This window comes from Cervus canadensis, chromosome 18 (assembly GCF_019320065.1).
Source record: "Cervus canadensis isolate Bull #8, Minnesota chromosome 18, ASM1932006v1, whole genome shotgun sequence".
NCBI classification, from domain to species: domain Eukaryota; kingdom Metazoa; phylum Chordata; class Mammalia; order Artiodactyla; family Cervidae; genus Cervus; species Cervus canadensis.
In genome coordinates, this window is record NC_057403.1 from 34,166,891 (window position 1) to 34,188,948 (window position 22,058).

The following is a 22,058-nucleotide window of genomic DNA, read 5'->3' on the forward strand; positions in this document are numbered from 1 at the left end:
AGACCAGAGCCTCAGAAAGCTATGAGTTGACTTCACATGACCTAATACACATATAATTGAAATCCCTGAAGGCGAAGGAGAGAAGGAGGGAAAGAGAAAAAAGATTTGAAAAATGTTTGAAGAATTTCCAATTTTGACAAAAAGTGGTACTTCACAGATGCGTGAAGCTCCCACAAATCCCAAGCACAGAGACATAACTAAAACTGCACCGAAGCACATCAGGACATGATGTGACGAAACCAGTGGTGCAGAGACAAATGTCCCCACTAGCTGTCTCTTTTACACATGGCAGTGTATATGTGTCAGTGCTACTCTCTCACTTTGTCTCACCCTCTTCTTCCCCTCCCGTGTCCACAAGTCCATTCTCTACGTCTGTGTCTCTATTCCTGCCCTGTAGAGGGTTCATCTAGAGAAAAAAAAATACACTAAAAATAAGGATGGCAGATTTCCTATTGGCAACAATTCAAATGAGGCAACAGTGGAACACCATCTTTACACTATTGAAAGAAACAAATAAGTTCAACTGATTACAAATCAGACTTTGAAAACTATTCAAAAATCAAACTTAGAACCATATAACAAAGAAATCAAAGCAGATACTATATGATAATGTCCTATCTACAGGCAGTATACCAAAGCTTCATTTATATGTTGTTATCCTCAGAGAAAAGGAAAAATGGCTCACCAGCCATCCACCATAGCCTTTACCAGCCCTCTCACACCAATATCAGCAATCTTATTTCCAATACCATCACTGTTTCTGACTAAACATGGAGAAAGTTCACAGAGCCATAGCCCCCTAAAACCTGTGTCCCTGAGGAGCCCGTACATGCAGAGGCCATCATGGAAATAGTCCACGCACGTCTTTTCTCTATGCTAGTGTAGTTTTTACTCAGCTGTTCCCATGCCTCTTCCTGATGTTTATTTTGCTGGTTACTAGAATAATAGTATTTTTTTTAAAGCTCTTCCTGTGTTTTGGGCTGGAAAGATCTTGCTGCATTCTTTTGGTGCTTTCCTTTTTCAGTTTTGCTTCATGTACGAGTCATTTACTCTCCTAGTCTCATTTTAGATACTACTGCTCCCAACCTGTGTATTCAAACCACCTTCAAAAAAGGCAATGGCAGTGGGCAAGTTGTGACAACCTATTCCATTGCTTCTAGTCTGTCTCTGTAATCCCAGACATTTAAGCTGTTGACCCACCAGCATGACGAGGCAGGAATGCCTATTCTGGCAAACAGAAGCAAACTACAAGCCATCCTTTTCTGTGACCATATTAATCACTAGAAGCTGGGCATGGAGAGAATGAAGCGCAGACTCAGTACAGCCCTCCTGTACAACGCATGGGCAGAAACACCCTGAAGTCTCTGTGGCCTCTGAGATACGTACAGACAGGGACATATCAGCTATAAACATGCATCAGGTGAAGGCTTGATGGGATTGCAGTCCCCACACTCTTGAAGTAAAGCCAGAGTTAGAGACCTGTGATTCCAAGGGATCTACAGCAAACAAGTGGAGAGTTAATACTGACGATGGTAGGAGCAACAGATACTCAGCACTGAGTATGCACCAGGCAGGGTTTGAAGCATTTTATGGATATTAACTATTTAATCTTCACAAGAAGCCTATGAAGCAGGCACCCTTACCCTCATATTACTGGGAGTAAGTGATGCCATCCAGGTCACAGTGGTGAAGCCCGCCGGACTGACCCCTGCTCTCTCTCAGCCCCTCTCAGAACTGCAGAGGGAGGAGGAGCACAGGACAGAGGCTGAAACGCACGGTCAGCGCCTTCTCCCCTCCCTCGTCCCTCACCGTCCTGGGCACCTGGCATCGACGTCGCCCACTTTGCCTACTTCACAGATCATTTTGAGGAACAAGCAGGAAGTAATTTTGCAAACCTTCACAATGTATTTTAAGTGCCATGCCACAGAAGGGGTCACAGAGGGGGTCTAAGAGACAGCAGCGAGGCACCAGGGGGCCGTGTTGGAGGGCAAGGCAGTGAGAGTCCTAAGCAGCTCTCCGTGTTACAGGGACGGAGTGTCTGCCATTCTCATGCGCTCTGCTTTGTTGTTTCTGAGCACTCGTTTCTCAGGCCAGAGGATCTCGCCCCAAGGGTAAAACAGTCCATCCGAAAGCTTCCATTCTTGTGTTAATAAGAGATCCCTAAATTGGATTAAACAGCCTCTTTGTTCCATACAGATAAGAAATAAAGCAGTCATAAAGGATAAAGAACAATTTTTTTGTAGCTGGACTTTAAAAACTCCAGAAGATAGCTTGAGAGGAATCTACGGTAACTGGCTAAGACATTTAAAAAACATATGCCTCTCTCTGAAAAAAAAAAGGGGGGGGAGGAAAGAAGGAAGGAAAATACCTACCATCTTTGCTATGAAATAAAGGTAATGGAAAGCTTTGGCTACTTTAATGGCCCTGAGAGCACTAATTTTGCAAGTTTTGCCAGAGCCTTGCTGGTCCACACCCAGCAGTAATATACAGAGACTGAGCGGGCATGTCTGTCCTGTAATTAAGGCTACAGAGCAGAGCAGCAGGTGCAAACTTCTCATCCTTCAGCTCGACTCTTAAACTGCTTGTGCTCTTGTAACTTAAAGTCTAAAGTTGTTAAAAGTGAGATTTGTAAGGTCATTCATTAGTCTATAACAGGAGTTAGGCACTACAGACATTTCTTTAAAGCAAAATTAGAAACAGCTACCCGACTAGCACGTATTAGCCATTCTAAGATGTTGCCATTTCACATTTTCCAGGGGGAAAACTGTTAATTCCAAGTAGATTAATATCCACATGAACATGATATTGAAGCCAGATTGGAAGACCTCTTTTCGTGTAAAACTTTTCTAGTAACAGGAGGAGTCCCTCCTTACCCAGCCCTCTCTCAATGTAATTTAGGTGCTTGGAGGTTTTTCTGATACAAAAGCCCTAACCATCACCAAGGTTTTGTCTTATTTTCTTATTAAAAATTTATCTTAAGAAGAATTTGAATTGTAGTCACCTTCCTGCAAAGAGCTGAAGCAGCAAAAACCTCACTGGAAACTAGTTCCGTTTAAAAACATTTCAGTGTGATCCTGCCAGATCTTAAAGTAATTATACCCTAGGAAGGCAGATGTGGCTTTGGGTTTGGACAGTTTTTATCATGCTGTATGTACCTTTCTGTGGGGTCAGAAGAAAGATCAGTGACCTAACTGTGCCAAGAACACATACTAAGATGGAAGCCATGTACCTCTGCAGGAACACCCAGGAGAAAGTACAGTGCCTGGAGAAAGAGCAGAGTTTCCATAGGGACAGTGACACTACCTGCTTGGCATAGAGGTTCCAGCTACCAGTGAGGGAACCAGCTTCTCCTAGGGATGCCTTTACCCACTGTAGCATCCTTTGAGATGTTGAGTTAATAGGGTCACTGCTGCTTCTTGAATGCCTTTAGTAGGAACTAAGAGAAAAGACTTCGTAGACAATGACTGTCTGAGCCAATAGAAGCAGGTTTCATAGTTCAACTCCTGGTATAGCAAAAATACCCTTGTTGGCTGAGGACCGATGCTGCAGACCTTGCACGAAGACAGCTCTCTTGCAGTGCCATCCAGGCCCACTGCTAGAGTTGGGTAAATTATTTACGGGCTTTGGCTATAAATTAGAGATGAGTGGAAGGGCCTTTGGGTCTGATCTTGGATGTACTCCTTATTAATGAATTTCGCACCTTTTCTGCTGGATGGGAGGGTTTTTGTTAAGAGGACCAAATTTCCTCTTGTATATAGGAATTACTAGTGCTGTTACTGTTTTGAAGACTGTTCTTATCTCAGATTCTACTGTAACAGAGTTTAAAAGCCCTTTGCTAGGAAAGGTAAATGTAGTCAATCATTCATTTAATTCAACTCACTTTTTGTATCCTTGCATTGTAAACAGTGGATCTGATTCCCATTTCAGAGAGGTTAATCTTACCTCTTTCCTCGCCGTCAGCAAAACTTCCTTGCTTATTGTTGTCCCAGGTACCTAAAATTCACATATAAACATGTGAATTAAAAGTATCAATGTTATTAGAACTCTTTGGGGCCAAATATCATCCAAGCTGTCAGGCTTACCCTTCTCAAGGAAATAAGCTAGTCAGCTCCATCACCAACACTTCCTGCACCTTCTTAAGTGCCAGGAGAGACAAGGACACTCAGAAATATCAAAGAGCTTGTGTACCCTGGAGTAAGTGTCCTTGCTCACACAACCTCAGGATCAACCATCAGCCTCTCTCTCACACACACAAAATCTGGTGACAGAGACAAGAACTTTTGCTCATATTTTTTTAATGTATCACAATGAGCAGGAAACATACTTGATGAAATATTTTCAAAGGAGTATATTCAATTACCATCTACAATCAACTTAACTATGACAACAAAGTTTTTGTGACAAATTTTTTTCAGTTTGAAAGTTCCATGTGGTTCTGTTAGTCTCCATGTATTTTGGTACAGTTCGAGATCAGCATTGTTACAGTAACAAAAAAGCTAACAAGACTACATTATAGAAAAACACCAAGAACATCATTTTTGGTTTCACTTGCTCTATTTTTTTTTGTTTTTTTTTTGTTTTTTGTTTTTTTGTACATTGCAAAGGCTGTTCATATACCTCTTCACCTCAGGGTCACGTTCATGTATGCTTTCTTTCCTACCCAAACTTGCCCCCCTCCCCCCCCCCGAAGAAAGTAAATAAACAAAAAAACTAGTCAAAGCTTTGTTTCACAGTGGGCAGTATCTCAGCGCCAACAACCAACCAACTCAATTTATGCTTCTATTTAAAATGTTTTAATTTAATTTATTATTTAAAAAAAATATATGTCCATGAACATCAAGTGCACTGGCTTGGGTCACTGCCTCTCTCTCCTGCAACTTCCTGCCATGCCTGATAAACTCAGGTTTAAACACATGCCGTCTGTTTTACTTTATTTTCAATTGTGTAAAACTTTGGCCACATTCATATCTTTAAATAGCTTTTAATTAAAAAAAAAAAACCTTCCTAGATTTATTAAACTTTTCCGTGTGTGTGTGTGTTTCCTTCTTAAGTTTCTTTTTGGAGGATGGAAGAAATAACTCCCATTCTGTGGGCACATTTTGTGCTGTGACTGAATAGTGGCCAGCACCAACCCACACTGTGGAAAGTCAGAAAAAAACCAACCAACCAAAATATGAAGTGTTAATGGAGGTGAAGAACTAATTTTAAAAGTGAGTTGAGATATCCTATTCAGCTACCTACAGGAGTAAATTCTCTGAGTGAGACCAGTCTAAACAGTTGAGCATTGTAGTGAATTCATGCTTTGTAAATGATTCTGGTCACAGTCATGGTGGATGTCAGCCCACAAACATCAACTAGCTCTTGTCTGACCTCTAAGCTTCACCATCACTGACTGCTTTGCTACTTCTGGGTTAATGCTGAGAAGAATTATTTTTTCTTTTTGAATGAACATACGCGTGGGTGGTACAGTTGTAGAGGAAAGCATTAAGCATGCAACCCACTCCAGGTTGAAACACTCACATAACCCCTCTGGGGAACATTGGTGGGTGGAAGCAGGCTTAGCCACTCTACCCAACCACCTTGCTGTTGCCAAACACACCCACAGGTCGAGGCATGGCATACCAAAACACTGACAGTCACTCTGCCTCACAGAGGGAGGATGGCATAGTAGCTAAAAAAAAAAAAAAAAAAAAGCCATTGGGGAGAAGGTGGCAAAATTACAAGGAAATGAACTTAAAGTTGAGGGGGGAGGAAAAGGGGTAGAAATTGCACTATTACCAAGCAGTTATCATTTTTAAAAACAAAGTTTTCAGAAAAGACCTAGCAGAATTTGATAGGTAAAGCTAGTGTTAAATTGTTAATTGGTATCACATAGAGAACCAAAAACAAAAACAATTTTTTTTCTATATGATACAGACACAGAGTAACATACAACAGTTAAATGGCAAAAAATATATATATATTTCATAGAGTTACAAACAAGATAAAATAATGGAAAACAAAACTGTACAACTTCAAAATTTAAAAATGTTCATCTCAAACACAGGGAGAAATACAAGAATTCTTGGCAAAAGAAACAGCTTGCTAAAACAGCAAATATTTTGCGTACTTGTTTTGACACCTTATGCTACAGCTGGATACTGGTATGAATAGTTAGACGGTATTCTTTAGTATTTCTACTTAAAAAATTAAAAAAGGGATTTGCACTGTGCATCAGTCAGCCTAGTTAGAAATATATACAACAGTTCAGGATCTATTCTTTCATTAAACTAAAAACAAATTCATAAAAATAAAATAGTCCCGGCTAAAAAAGAAAAAGAGAAAAAAAGAAATCCATTTTCAGATCTTGGAATGCTCCAGTCTTTTTGCAAAGTCGATGAGTGGCTTCCGCACTCATTTGGGGAAAGAAGCCCAAAGGTGACCAGAGGAACCTGCATTCACAGTCTTCAAAGTTCCCTTTTGAAACATAAGGAAGAGAATGAAAGGGAGAAGGACTTCAACTTTCGGGGTCAGGGGAGATTCTTTCGGTTGATGTTTGGCTATGAAAGTGAAACAGCAAAGCATCTATTTGTCTCCAAAATCTACGTTATAGCAGCACAAAGTTTTCCTTTCAAAGTTCAGACCGCTTTTTTTTGTAAGATGAGAAAGGGTGTATGTTGCGTTGTGTTGCATGTTACAGGAATATGGATATTAACATAAACACAAGTGCCTCACACACGGCTCCTTTTTTGCTCTCTGTACGTACAAGTGCTATCTGCTTCTTTGTTGGCTGCGCTCTGGATCACTCACCGCTCAGACTGCCTAACACAAGGACAAAACTTTGAAGTGAAAAATGTGTCTTTTGGTATATGGAATTTCATTAACAGTTGCCTCTCTGCTTGCAGAAGAAGCACATAACAACCTGGGAATCTTTTGTTTTACTCTTTCTTTTATTAAACTAAGTCTTGTTTGTTTAAATCAGAAACAAATTCTCAAGTAACAAGAACCCTTTCCCTTTTTTCTGCCTCAGCAGTGAAAGGGTGTGTCTTTGGATTTTATTTAAAGCATGAAATTTCTTTTTCTGAGAGAGGAAAGAAAACAAAACAAAAACACAGAAACCAAACCCCTAACCAAAAACTTTTTTAGAAAAGAAAAGTACACAGCCCAATTACACAAACCGAAACGAATGCTTTAGTTCAGGAAAAGAATATTTGAAGCATCTACCAAACAAGGAGGGGGAAAATCAGGTGAAAAAAAAACCCAAAAGAAGGATAAATAAAAACTAAATGTACAAGGCTAACAGACGTAGATAACTAGAATTATATGCCTTTAAAAAGTTTCAACTCCCCAACCAAAAATAATCTGTGAGGATCCTAATGACCCCTAGAACCCTTTGAAATTCTTTCTTTAGTTTTATAAAATAATTCTGCAGCTACCCTCTAAGAAATGAAGGCAGCTACCTTAAATGGGAGATTATAGGGTGGGAGGAGGAAAGAGAAAGTGGAATTAAGGGACAAAGGGGAGAAAAGCTTAGGCGAATCAACGGATTGCAATCTATCTGCTAGGAATGAACAAGACAACATCAAATGAGGAGCTGTCAGCTGGACCATACAAAAAGCTAAATGTACACAAAAGGTTTTTTTTTTTTCCTTTTAAATCTACCATACTGCTTCAGTTCATTTCCAATGCAACAATCTACTCAACACCAAAAATGGTCATATCTATCATAAATACAGAAAGTCAGTTTTTAAAACTTTTTTTTTTAAGCTACAAGTCCTCAACACTCTGTGTGGGTTTTTTTTTTTTTTTTACTCTGAAAGTGGGAGTGCTTAACTTTTCCCCTTGAAATTGGCTTCAGCAGAAAAGCTATCCTTAAAATCCCCAGAAAGCTAAAGCAGTTCACATTGTTTTTCTCAAATACTTTCTGCCCATTTTTAAATTAACAAAACAAAAAAATCTTTTCTGGAACGAAAATAAAAACAAACCAAAAAAAAAAAAAAACAACCAAAAAATAATATATATAAAACAATGATTCTGAAAACAGAACAAAGTGTGAGCGATTGACCTGAGAATAAAAAGACATTACATTTCTTTTTTTCTTTTAGCAAGCCATTGGTATCTGAATGCTAAGATAGCAAGAAATTTTTTAAAACTGTAACAAGGTGGACTGCTTTCCCATACAGTGCATGCCGGGCTCCTCTGTGCTATCAACGTGGGGCGTTTATTGGAAAGGGGCAAATATACAAGGGGTTTAAGCTCCAAAGACATAGGGAGGCCCTGTGGACTTCTGTTTCCCAGACCAATAGTACCTTCAAAAGGACACAATGTAACAGGGTTAAGGGTTTTTTTCTTTTTAATATTAAAAGAGAAAAGAAAAGACAACAATGTAAAATCACCGGCATAGATAGGTATATGGGAAAACAACCCACGCTTTTTCTTTTTTTCCTTTTTTTTTTTTTTTTTTGGTTAGAAGCTTTGGAATTGCAGTTAGTCTATTTTTGAAATTGGTTTGTTATTAATTTTTTTATTTAAATTCATTTGTGTGTATTGTTCATCTTCAAAGCTTACAATCTGAAGGTGTCCGTTCCTACACTGGTCAGACCACTGTCCTTGGGGCAGCTGGGGTCTTTGGGACCCTCCACCGGGCTCGCCGGTCCGTCGGACTTTTGGCTGAGATCCGTGTCAGACTCCTCCGAATAGTCGTCTGTTGGCATCGAGGGCTGAACCCCTGAGGTGCTGCATGAACTTGAGGTAACCGTTGAAGATGAGGAGAGAGGAGGAAAAGAAGGGGGCTTCGCGGCCGAAGCCCGGGAGACCACTTGCGGCCAAGACTTCCTGGAGGCGTGGGGGGAAGCGGAGGACGAGGACGAGGACGAGGAGGGGGCGGCGGCCGACGGGGGAGGGGGGCTGTCGTTTGAGTGAGCGGCAGACTGCGAGGTAGATGCGGTGCTAGGATCGGGGAAGCAGGCAGAGTGAGGTAATAAACTAGGGTGCTCTTTGGCGTTTCTTGCTGCTCTCGTGATTGTTCTGTGTTTGTGCAAGGCCGACTCGAGATGTTGACTCAGAGCTTCCTCCCCACACAGCGCGCTCTCGCACGCCAGGCAGTGGTACGAGCCGCCACCGCCGCCGCCGCCGCTGCCACCGCCGCCGCCCGTGGGGACGTGAAGCACCATCTCTTGCAGGTTCACCACAGACTGGCCGAAGAAGCAGAGGGACTTCAGGTGGCTCCTCGCCGCCTCCTCGTCACCGAAGCCAGCCTGGCACTTGCGGCAGACCAACTTGTACTGCACCTTTGGAACAATGAAGGGGTCGTAGAGGGAGTCCGCACTTTTGCTTTCTGCTTCTGGCTCTTCGGGGGGTTTCGGCAGGAGGGGGGACACCTCACGGGGTGCGTTTTTCTGCTCTTCTGGTTTGGGGGATTCTTTGGCAGGGTCTTTGTCTGGGGAAGCAGCCCCCGGGGGGACTGGGGTTTGGCTTGCTTTGGGCTGCTGCTGCTGCTGCACTTTTTGCTGCTGCTGCTGCTGCTGTAGTTGCCGTTGCTGCTGCTGCTGGAGGGCCTCCTGCAGACTCTGCTGGTATTGCTGGTACTGCTGCAGCAGGGAGCCCGGGGACAGCCCCATCAGGGCCTGCGACAGCGCAGGGCTGTAGGGGAACAGGCCTTCCATGCCATACATCGGCTGCAGGTACCCGCTCTGCAGGGTGCCGGGGAGCTGGGGGGCGTAGTAAGGAGAGAAGCCTGGTACAAAGTAAGGGAGGAACTGGCTCGTGAGCAACGCCGTGGGGTCTGAAGTCAAGGCCGCCTGCAGGGCCTGCAGCTGTGCGGGGTCCACCGCATACTCCATGGCGGGCAGTGGCGCTGAGAGCGTGGCTGCAGCCGCCGTGGGGGCCTCTCCTTTCTCCTTCTTGGGGACAGGCAGGGGTTCCCCTTTCCCTTTGTGTGCCTTCTCCTTCTCCTTGACCTTCTCGCCGTCTTTGTCCTTGCGCTGCTGCGGCTGCTGCTGCGGCGGGAGCTGTGGTGCAGGTGGTGGCTGGGCTGCTGGCGGCGGCGGCTGCACCTGTGGCTGTTGCTGCTGGGGTTGGGGGGCTGGCTGAGGGGCCATCGCCATGGTGGCTTGTGCTGGGGTCGGGGAGCTCAGCGATGCTGAGGACGGTTTATTTGGTAATCCAGATGTGGGGAGGCCAGGGGAAGGAACTGTTGTGCTGGGCAGACCCATCAAGTTCGGTTTAGGAGACGTTAAAGCTGAAAGGAATGGAGACAGAAGTCACATGTCAGTCTGGGTGGTGAGGCTGAAGCTTGGGAGGTTTTGCTCAGGAGGTTTCGTCTGTGTCACTGGCACAGGGTCTAAGAGCTCAGAGTTTGAACTTAAAGGATCCTCTCTGTTGATTTAACGTTTCGGCAGAGCTATCTTACCAGGCCCAGGGTTGGCCAACCTGTATTTTAATCTGGACCCCACCCTGGGTCAGCTCCTATCCTGTCCCTATCAGCTGAACAACTCCTAACACCTTCCAGCCCAATGTGCTACACCCATCCCACTGGGTCATGTTTTCTTTGCCATGCTCCCAGCTACCATTTGCTCTGTTGCTTAGTCGCTAAATTGTGTCTGATTCTTTGCAACACCATGGACTGTAGCCCACCAAGTTCCTTTGTTCATGGGATTTCCCAGGCCAGAATATTGGAATGGGTTGCCATTTCCTTTTCCGGGGGATCTTCCCAACCCAGGGATTGAACCCACGTCTCCTGCATTGGCAGGCAGATTCTTTATGACTGAGCCACCAGGGAAGCCTTTCCATTCACTCTGCCCAAGGCAATTAGTCTGGAGGCCCTCAGACTAGCTGTTGCCAGCTGGGACCCATTTGAACCAATGGCCTTCATCAAAAGCCCTGTAGAAGTAATACAGTATGGAGAAGAGAACAAAAGCAAGAAACCCAGTCAGGCACCAAGACCACATGAATAAACACAACAGGCTCCACACATGTGCCTCTGTGACCTCCACTGCTGCCGCTGAATGGACGTGTTAGGAGGCAGAGAGAGGAGGAAGAAGGGGAAGAAATGAGAACAATCCATTCAAGGTAAACAGAGCCACTGCTTTGACTCAGCTGATCTGCTTTAACAAATCTGTTGAAAAATATGACCATCTAGGAGTAGGACTCTGGAGTCCAATGGAAAAATGAGCATTTTCTTCTCCTGCCCCTATTTGGTTGACAGGAAGGTTTGGAAACCAGACACAGAAAGAGGGAAAAGCAACGTCAGAAATGGAACAGCCCAAAGTGCTGGCACCAGCAGTTCCTGACACATCACAACTTAGGCCCCACTGCTTATGGGTGGCAGGCCGTGGCACTAGGCTCATGTAGGGTAGAGCTGCATTCTCAGTCACACTCAGGCCTAACCTACCACACCTGCAAAGCCTTCACCGAGCCCAGAGACTGCCATCCTCCCTGACCCTTAGTCATCTCCTGGTTTGACTCTTCTGTTCCAGGGTGGAAGGCTGCTGCTGGTTCATGTAGACTAGCAAAGTGGTGGAGGACAGCACTGACCACATCCAAGACACTAGACAGTAGACATCCCTTCTCTTCATCTGGACCACCTTCAGCAAGAAAGTTGGGGTGGGGGGTTCCAAACAAGTCACTGTCTTCATGAGAGTAAACATTCCTGAAGGCCAGACCCAGGTGAAGACAATGTTGATTTCTGGCTCCAGTGGCATAGGGTTCCCTGGGCTATCACACTGCATTAAAAACCCTCACATTTCAGGTGAGGAGAACAAGGTTGCCTCCAGTTGCCAATCCCAGAAAAAACATGCATTAACTTCGGGATAGTGAGGAGGATGCTTCCCTCAGCATCACATGACATCATTAACTAACGCTTCCAAAGTGACAGAAAGGGACAGCTGAGATTAAGTCATCCAGTTTCCTGAATGCAGCTAAGGGACCAAAATCAGAGAAGATGTGTCTCACTAGAAAAACCCAGTAAAGGTTTGTTAGTTAAGGTAGCACAAATAAGGCAGGGACAGACCAGATAATGAATTCCACACTTGGGACATGGCTCTGTCTACTTCGAGGCAACAGGCTTGCTCTAGGTTTTAGGTTGGAGCTGCAGCCAGAGCCAGGTGCTCAGCAGGGCAGAGAAGAAATGCCTCCTCATTGCCCCGTCCCTATGGCATCAGGCTCCCAGAGAAGAAATGGCAGGACAAAAGAGATTCAATTTTAAGGAATAGTACTGAACCTCTGCTATTTACCAGGCTCTGCACTAGGCGTGTTCACTCAGTAAAGTAGCTCAGTACATTCTCACAATAATCCTGTGGCTTTGGTTTTCTCATCTGTAAGGTCAGAACCAAACAAGCCACTTCACCTCCCTGAGGCTGAGTCACGCACTCCTGGAGTGGCTGAGTCCACTCCTGACGCAGTGTGGACTGTGGCTGACACGTCTGCCATGTGATGCTTGGAACCTCGGCTTTCCACAGTAGATGGGTGTGGGGAGGAAATGGAAGGTCATGGAAAGAGCTTACCATTGGGCCTGACATAGTCCTTTCTTTCCTAATTGCAGATGCAGTACTCCTGGGAGCTGTGGTTCAGTCGGTGGTGGTAACTGGGGCATGCCTAGCTGCCCTGAATGATTAAGAGCATATCTTCCTACCTGGCGTCCACTGTAAGTGATCAGAACCTGAGGAGCACTAAGCATATACCCGTTGACTGACTGGCTCACACTGGGTGCTGTGGAAGGAGCCCAGTGCATAGCACTGGGAGCCTGGAGGCCTGGGCGGGAGCTCTGGCTCCTGCCCTAGCTTGCTGAATGGTCTTGACCTCTCTGGGCCTCAGTTTTCTCATCTGTAAGACAAGGGGAACAGATCAGACATTCTGATTCTTTCTCATTACTATGAAATGTTGGGCCTTCCCAAGCCCCTCTGCCAAGGTCCCAGGCTACAGGAGTAGCTCAGTACTCAGCCACTTCCCATCGCCTGTTTCCTGGCTTATGTCTAGCTGACTCTTATCATCATCCTGTGACACTACTTGTCAACACAGGTAAGCAGCGACTTCTACATCTTAATGCTTTCTTCTCTTAGGATAAGAAAGTGGGATTAGGAATGAGGTAGCTTCATGTCCTGTAAAACCACTGCCAAAATTATAAAACTTGGATTTAATTCAACCAGAAAGAAGGGCCGCTCTGGGAAGCAGCTGAACCACTAGAGCCCCTGGGAACTGGGACGTTTCGGAGGTAAGGAGGCACACTGAGGGGCTCTGCTTTGGAGAATGCGCCCTGGTCAGTACAGGCTGTGGGGGACTTACTAACTCGTGCTAAGCCTCACAGGATCCTAGAGGTGAGGGTCCAATTTAGGAAAGGCAGCTGGATCCAGAGAAGACGGGTGAGGAACGAGGAGGAGGAGGAACAAGAGAGGCACACAGGAAGAACTGTGGAACTCCCAATGAGGTAGAAAAACGAGTACCAAGTATGTGACTCTGCATTAGAAAGGGAAATGGGCAGAAGGAAACGAAGAGGTGATTGAACACCCCTAAAAATAAACATTGTCGGTTTAGACAACTATAAAACACATCATAATTCAGAACCACATTGCCCAATACAAGTTCCTGGTCAGTGCATTCCAGTATGGAGGTAGTCTAATTAGAAACTAGAGGGTGGTCCAGTGGTTAAGGCTGCATGCTTCCACTGCAGGGTGTGTGGGTTCAATCCCTAGACAGGGAACTAAGATCCCACATGCCACATGGTGCAGCCAAAACCCCAAACTAACACACTACTGTGTTTCTGAATCAAAGGGAACCCCAGGAGTAAGGCTCCACCTTGTGAGAGCTACTTTCTGGTAGCCTCTCTCCTGTGAGAGCAGGTCTCTGAAACAGGAGGCGGGACCTCAGGGGACAGCAGAGAGTTGATTTAAATTCTCTTCAACCTGTTTCCAGAGGGCAGAACCCAAAATTAGCTAGGATGTTCAAATGTTTTATATTTTCAATAGATTTCTAGAAGGGATCTGCATTTTCACAAAGACTGAATGGAAGGATCCATAATGGAAACTGCTGTCTCAAAAACACCCCAGGATCTAGTACACCAGAACCCTCCAGTTCATGCCCACAGCACACACCCTGGTCTGTGCTGAACACCAGGCAGGAGTATGGTTTCAGGAGCTCGTTCCAACTCCAGGGTCCCCATTCTTGAACTGGGAAGTGGAAGGGTCATGTACACCACAGCTCTAGGGAGACTCAGTGGAAGGGACCTGAGATTCTGTTGCAGTTAGAGAACTAGCAATGTGGAGCCTCCCATTTGCCCAGCACTCAGGTTTTGTGTGGTGGCTCTTTACTACTGGGAGAAATCGCTGAGAGCAGAACCCACCTGTGTTGGATGGAGTGAAGCCTGGCAGGGAGGGGCTGTTGAGGCCAGGGAGCAACACAGGAGGAATGCCCTGGAGCGCCGGGTATGCCGTAGGAAGGTTGAGAGCCTGCAGAGGGGCGTTGTCGAACATCCCTTGCTGCTGAGCTGCCAGTCCAAGGACCTCATTGGCCTTTTTAATCCGGTCCAGCTCTTGTTGAGCCATCAGCTGACGTACAGTGGCTGGGTCAAAGTACTCTTTCTCCTTGTCCAGCTGGCTTCCAATGGTGTCTTTAACTTTGGAGATATGCTGTTGGGAAAAGATATGGTCACGTACAGACAGCCGAGCGCTGTACTTGATGCCACACAAAGTGCACTCTGTTTTGGGTCCCTCGTAACTTGTTTGGTTTATACCAAAATGCTTGGCCATGCTTAACTTGGACTTCTTTTCTTTTGCCCGGGCATTCTGGAACCAGACCTGAACAACTCTCTTTGGCAGTCCAATGTCATTGCCCAGGACTTCACACTCCAGCATGGTGGGTGTCCGGTAGTCATTGAAGCATGACTTGAGGACCTTCAGCTGCAGATTGGTCATTTGAGTGCGAAAACGTTTCTGCCCGGGCCTATCCCCGCTGTCTCCAGATTTGCCTGCTGACCCACTCACACCAGGGCTTGGAGAGCAGGGGTCTGCAAGGCTTGAGGTTTCACTGTAGTCCACGGTACCTTCATTGTCATATTCCTTGCTGTAAAAGCTGGGAGCTGGGCTGACCAGGCCGGATGACAACCGATCTTCATACTCGGACATTGCCATCATGGCTGCTTTGGTCAACCCTTCACTGGGCGCAGAAGAGGATTTGGTTTCAGTTGCTATTCCCGTCGCACTATCATTATCTGCATTGCCCTCATCTCCAGTAGTGGTATCTGTGATCGCTGTGTTGACTGAGGAACAGTCATCATTGTCCAGCTTAGTCTGGTCAAAGTTTAGATTAACTGAGGACATGGAGGGGCTTTCAAAATCTTCCATGCCTTCCACCTTGATGGAAGAAGGGCTCAGAAGAGTCCTGGGAGACAACTCCATGGTTTTGCTCACAGGTGAGAGGGGAACACCTTGGCCATCACTACTGCTTGGGGGTAGGTGGGAAAAGCTAGTTCCATCAAAAATATCTCCCTTCATCTGCAGTCCCCCGTCACAGTCTAAGAGCATTGCAGACAGAGTTAGGTTGTAGCCAGCTCTCTTGGCTTCATGCCAATGACGGGACCGGATATGAGCCTCCAGGGCAGTCTTGGCTTTGAAGAGTGCTCTGCAGAAAGGGCACCTCCTGTGGGCCTGCGCTGGGCCCACCGCCCGGAACTGTCCTTTCCTTTCCCGGGCCCGGGTGTTCTGAAACCAGACTTGGACTACACGTTTCTTCAAGCCCACCTCATGCGCGATGTGATCCAACATCTTTCGAGTTGGATTGGAGTCCAAGAGATACTTTTGGTAGAGAATTTCTAGCTGTTCTGGTGTGATAGTTGTCCTCAGACGCTTGTCTCTCTGAGGTTCTTCTCCCCCTGTCCCACTGTCGTTTTCTCCAGGGCTTGCGCTGGCCTTTTCCTCCAGCTTCCTCTTCAGAGTGTTCATCGTGGAGGTGGGAGTTGAAGGGGAAGTGGCTGAGCTTGCCGGAATCTGAGGTATGGCCCCAGAGAGCAGCTGGCTTGCCAGCAGTGGGTTACTGGGGTCAAACAGCATGAAAGGCATATCCAGTGACCTGTCCAAGAACTGGGGGTGGATGAATTGGTTCTGTGCACTCAGGAAGTGAAGCTGCTGATGCTCCTGCCAGTGCTCAAACGATGGGAACGCCAACTTGCACTGGTCACACTGGTAGGGGATTAGCTGAGGAGGTAGGTTGGCCAGCGGCTGAGGAGTTGACGTATGGAGGGGCTTGAGGGGCAGGTGGGAGAGCTGGGAGGGGCTGGGGCTTGACTGGGGCAAGGGGCACTGAGAGGGGGGCACCTGTGGAGGAGGCTGCGTAGGTACCGGTGCGGGGGACGTCAGCTGCGGGAGCTTCTGCTGGGCAGCGCTCATCTTCTGCTCGGGCTGGTCTTGCTGCTGCAGCTCTGCCTTTGGTTGTCCTTGCTTCTCCTGGGTTTGGTTTGGCTGTGCACTGGGAGGGTCAGCCTGCTTTGGTTTCTCATCACTCGCCTCTGGTTTTGCACTGAAGGTGGCCAGCTCATCAGCCTCTGATGGAAGCTGTAAGAAAGCAGAGGATGCCATATTGGCTGCGGGTGCTGGGGCGCTGTAAGCCTGGGAGGGCATCGGGGTGCTGCAGGAGGAACTGGTGGGTGTCAGGATTTCCATGGCATCCATGGAGTCCTCATTCTGGCTGTCATCCTGCCCTTCCTCGTCCTCATCTTTGTAACACAGCTTCTTCTGGTGCTTGATGAGATCGAAGATGCGCTGGAACACCAGGCTGCACTTCTTGCACTGGTAGTTCAAGTTGCTTGTTCGAATATACCTATCATTTGTAAGCTCACGCCGCTCTCCATCTTTGCCCTCTCCCTGATTCTCATAATTTTTCCTGGCCTTCTGTCGGGCGTTTTGAAACCAGACCACTATGACTCGGGTTGGAAGGTTCAGTAAATTAGAGAGTTGCTCAAATTCGTCGTCCTTTGGGTAAGCGTTGGCATCAAAGAAGTCCTGCAGGACCCTCAGTTGATAGTCAGTAAACCTTGTTCTCGAAGACCTCTTGCTCCCCCAGTACTCCTGCTTCTGAGGTTCTGGTGAAGGGGGCCGAGAGTCAATCTTGAGCTCCTCCAGGCTGGTGATAGGAGGATTGCTGAAGTTGTAAGGGGAGTCCTTGTTCCGCTGCCGCTCTTTGAAGAGCGTGTTTCTGAACCAGTGCTTGATCACTTTCTGGGGCAACCCAGACTTGTCTGCCATCTCTTTGATCTGCTCTTCACTGGGGGAGTTATTAATGTCAAAATACTGCCGCAGGACTCGGAGCTGGTCATCCGTGATCCTGGTGCGAGGCCGCTTATTCTGCTGCTGGAGCAGACTCGGATTGAGCTGATGCTGGTACAGCTGGGCCAGGTCCGTGGGCAGGGGCTCCACGGGTCCAAGCTGAGGGGGCAGCTGAGCCGGCAGTGTCTGCAGTGGCATCGTCTGCATCATGAGTGGCGAGAAGATGGGCAGCTCCATGGGCACGGAGAGCTGGGTGAGCGGCACGGACGGCTGGGCCGGGGCGATGGTGGGTGAGGTGATGGGTGGGGCCGACGCAGGGATGGCCGGGGTGGATGCTGGCTGGGGCGGCGCTGCCGGCAGCGGGGGTGGAGGCGGGGGCGGCGGCGGGGGCGGCGGCTCGGGGGTCTGAGGCCTCAGGGGGTACAGCTTGTCGTAGTGCTCGCGGTACTGTTTGGCAAATCTCTCTAGCTGTTTAAATGGAAAGTAATTTTGATGAACGTGCTCTTGATGACTCTTTAAAATCAAGATGTTAGAAAACAGCTTGCCGCAGGAATCACACTCAAGCTTCTCTGGGTTCTCGCCCTGTTCTGTCTTCCCATTCTTCTTCTGCACCTTCTGCTTGTTCTCGTTGTACTGGATGACCAGCTCAAAGCCGAAGTTCTCCAGCAAGGCCTTGGTAGCATTCCCTCTGGCATCTGAGGCAATGCGTGGAGGGAGCATGGAGGGCTCAGAACTAACCCCCGGGGCCAGTTCTTTCTTCTCTTTGGCCTTCAAGGCATCAGGCAGTGATTCCTTTGGTCCCGAGTTGATCTCTCCCCCCTCGGCACCGTCCCTCTCTCTCTGGCTTTCTTTCTCCTTCTCTTTGATAACCAGTTTGTTTTTCTTTTCAGTGTGCTGGCCGGGCTGTAGGAGGGCAGGGTGACTCTGGGGCAGAGGGAGCTGGCTCTGCTGCTGCTGCTGCTGCTGCAGCATCTGCTGGTGGCCCTGCTGCGGGATCTGAACCTGGGCCTTCAGGTCTTCCAGCAGGCCTGGCCCCGTCCCGGTCAGCGTTAGAGCCCCACTGGTCACCGGCAAGCTCACCTCCGGGTTGAGCTGGAATTCGGCACTAGGGATGTAGAAGGGGAAGAGGAGATGCTGCTGCTGCTGCAGCTGGAGCAGGGTCTCGGTGGTCATGGGGAAGTGGGGCAGAAGGGTGGGGTTGAACAGCTGGGACTGGATCAGAGCCGCCTGCTGCTGCAGCTCCTGCTGCAGGTGAGCTTGAACTTGAGCCTGGGCCTGGGCCAGTGTCTGTGCTTGTTGCTGCTGCTGCTGCTGCTGCTGCCTGGATGCAATCATGTCTGCCAGCTTCTTCCGGTTGGCTTCCTTGGGCTCTGCAGGGGATGCAATGTTGGCACTGATGGGGTTCCCCAGGGGTGGCATTCCTATACTTTCAGCGGGCACTTGACTCAATAAGCTGGAGCTCGCAGCGATGCCAGCACTGCTTGGGTTGGTGGTGGTAAAGGTGTTACTGCCACTGGTGCTCACAGGACTCGGGGTGGAGGAGCTCAAGGGGGCTGTGCTGCCACCCCCGGTGCCATTACTGCTGCTGCTCGCCGCCTCCAGCTTGGCTGCCCGGGCCTTGGTCTGATGCAGCACAGAGCGCATGTGGATCTCCAGGGTGGAACTCTGGCTGTAGGCCACGTTGCAAGTGTTGCACTTAAAAGGTTTGTTGTCAGGGCTGCTGGTGGGTTCTGGCTGACCGGTAGCCGATTCTTGAAGGGCTCTCTTTAACTTGTGTAAGTGGGAGACAGAATTGTAGTGCACGAGCAGGATGTTCTTTTGAGTGAAAGATTCCTTGCAGACGGTGCACTTGTAAGGGCGAGAAGGGTCCAGGAATTTTTCCATGGTGAAGTTGGGGCCTTTGCGGAAAGGTAGGGCTCTCTTTGGCTCTGAGCCTGAGTCCTCTTGTACCGACCCAGAGTCGCTGCCCGTCGGGCTCTGTTTATCCTCCAAGTCACTCTCTTCCTCCTTGTCTTCCTCCACGATTATGGTATGGTCCTCGGCCAGGGTGGGGTCCCCCATTGCCAGGAGGTCCCCATTGGCCAGAAGGCCGCCATAAAGCTGCTGGATGTCGGCCTCACTCAACTCCAGGTGGCTTGTCTCAAGGTGTTTTTTCAGAGCCTGGAAAGTTCGGAAACTGCGCTGACAGAGACAGCACATGGTGGCCGCTCTGATCACGTGGTACTGAGAGTGCAGCTGCAGCTTCTCCACGGTCTTGAAGGCCAGGCTGCACTGGTTGCAGCGGTACTTGTACACGTGGCGATCCGACACCGGCAGCTGGGGCCTCTTGCCGTGAACCTCGTTGAAGTGCGTCTGGAGGGTGGCGGAAGTTTTGAAAACCTGGTTGCACCCCTTCTTCCAGCACAGGAAGCCTGAATCTTCTCTCACAGAGCCCGGGTCCACAGGAGAGGGTTTCAAATCTCCACTGTGTTCTGTGCTCGCAGAGGGTAAGATGTTCTTTCCCAGATCCTCTGAGGTTTCTGTAAAGAAAATAGAAATCAAGCCCAATGATAAAGAGGGCTTCGAGCTGCCTGCCTAGCAAGGCCTTGTGAACACAGAATCTGATGATGAGGGAAGTACCCAACCTGCAGACACACACTCTCCATGGAGCGCCCCCCCCCGCCTGCCCCCAGAGAGCACATGCTATATGAGCACATAGGAAGAAGAGAGGAAGAAAAGGAAATACAGAAGGTCTCAACTCTTAGTAGGCCTATACCATCACACAGATCTGTCTTTTAAACAATATCTGTTTCAGTTTCTCAACAAATAAAAGGATACCCCTTTTACATGGATCTAAACTGTAGAATATGTGATTTAGTGTGCTGCTAAGATGTGGGGCATTTGTAAGGACTGCTGTCCGTTGTAACAAGAAATTTTGGATGTGGGGATATATTTTGGATATATTTCTTAGGCATTAAATTTCCTGTTACAATGTGACTTCTGACTATCCTCTCTATTCAATAAGCAATGCATGTTCAAGTGGCCAATTATGAAAATACATTAAAAATTTTTTCTACAGTGAGATCATCACACCCATAAATATTCTGACCCTTTTTCAGGTCAGTGGTACACTGCCTAGTATGGAGAAATCACAAGGGAGGAGGTGGGGCAGAGCTCTTCCCAACTTAAATCTTAGCTGCTGACAAGATGTCAGTGATGGAGGAGAGACTCATAAACAGAGGTCCCACCCAGTGAGGGCTCACCACAGGGCACCACCAGCATCTATGTTTACAACAGCGTCCCTTCCAAATGTTCTTTTCTGCTGCCTCCTATGAGACAGTCCTGGAAGTCTCAGAGAACAGTTCTGTGCAGATACAGCACCTAGAAAGATACCTAATCCAGTGCCCTGAGATCACCCGTGTGCTCCACAAGTCCCTCATGTTTAAGTCCTCAGAGAGGGAATATGTAACGGCTTGGGATGGTAAGTTGTGTGTGTACTGACTGAGTCTCTGGTCATTAACTTCCTCACTGTACAGTCTAAGGGGACATGTGTCCACCAGAACCTCACTGGTTCTCACCTGAGCTTTTCTCACTTCAAACCACAAGAAGAGCACAGATACCCACTAAGAGCCCAAGTATCCAGTGCTGACAACAGTGCCCCTCATCCCTTGAAAAGTTACATTCAGCTTAGGAGTACAGTAAGGAATCTGCGGCACTCTTGCCCTATGAACATTCTTTTTCTCTTCTCAAGGTCAAGAGTCATGACACTAACCAGGCTGCTTTCCTGCCTCCTCCACACTGGAGCTCCCGTCTCGATCTGGAACAGCCGCTGGGAGGAACATGCTGCTGGGCATCACCATCTCAGGGGTGGTCACCTGAAGAGCAAGCGGCAGAGACACGAGGCAAGTCAAAAGGAGAGGAAAGAGACCCAAATAGGAAAATGTGTAGAAATTATTTAATAAGCAAAATTAGCCTTCACCAGTGTTAAGACTGGAGGTGTCACTTTCCATAGCTCACTGAAGATTCATGTTTATTAGACAAAGCTCACATCAGTCAAAAGTGTTTCTACGGTTACATTCTGGACATAATTAGCAGTGCACACTTGAAGAATAATCTTATTATTAATATTTTTCCTTTATGCAGAATTTTGACTTTGATCACTGACAATGTTTTGTCATGGGCTGTGAAACTTCTTGTGCAACCAATTAGGTAGATAAGTTGAAAGGCCCACCTTAAGCTGCTGAAAACATAATAAGGGCCCTAATTAAATCATACCTAGTAAAGTACACTGTAATCTTGAAGCAGGGAGCATTGTAGTACTATTTTCAAAATGTATTCAGGCAAGAAGAGGAGGGGAATGAGCGAGAGAAAGGGTAAGAAGAAGAGAGGAGAACAAAGGGAAGGCTAAGGACATGCAGACACACTGGCAGATTTTCTAGGAAACAACATTTTGTAACCCTTTATAAACTGAGATCAAGTGCAGATGAGCATTTCTTACGACTCACTGCAGTCAGGATTTCTCCCAGGGTCTCTGCCTGAGGCACACAGCATTGGAGGGAGCCCCCACCTGTGTGGTAGCCCGGAGGGTGTCCTGCATCCTACAGCAGGGCAGCCCCACCTCGGCCACGGCTGTTGCTGCCCAATATAGCAACCTGGGTCAAAAGAGCTACAATTTAAGGTCAGATTTTAGGGATTTATTTCTCCAGGCTGTCCTGCCATCTGGCCAGAAACTTGTCCAAACACGTTATCATTTGCCTTCCATTAATGTGATAAGAAGCCCTCAGTATGCAACATAAGGCTAAAAGCATCTTCGTTTAAAAAGAAGCAGTGCCCCTTTGCCTGCTACAG

The 22,058-nt window shown here is 47.5% G+C and overlaps 1 protein-coding gene across 2 annotated transcripts in view; it reads right to left on the reverse strand.

The window, feature by feature from the left end:
• Positions 1-4,278: 4,278 nt before the first annotated feature.
• ZFHX3 (zinc finger homeobox 3) overlaps positions 4,279-22,058 on the reverse strand; it is a 250,601-nt gene continuing 232,821 nt past the window's right edge. For both annotated transcript variants that reach the window (XM_043437218.1, XM_043437217.1), the window contains exons 8-10: positions 20,983-21,085; positions 14,315-19,750; positions 4,279-10,219 (exon numbers count right to left, since the gene is read on the reverse strand). In XM_043437218.1, coding sequence (XP_043293153.1) covers positions 8,544-10,219; positions 14,315-19,750; positions 20,983-21,085 — 7,215 coding nt within the window. In that variant the 3' untranslated portion in view covers positions 4,279-8,543. The remainder of the gene's footprint in view (positions 10,220-14,314; positions 19,751-20,982; positions 21,086-22,058) is intronic.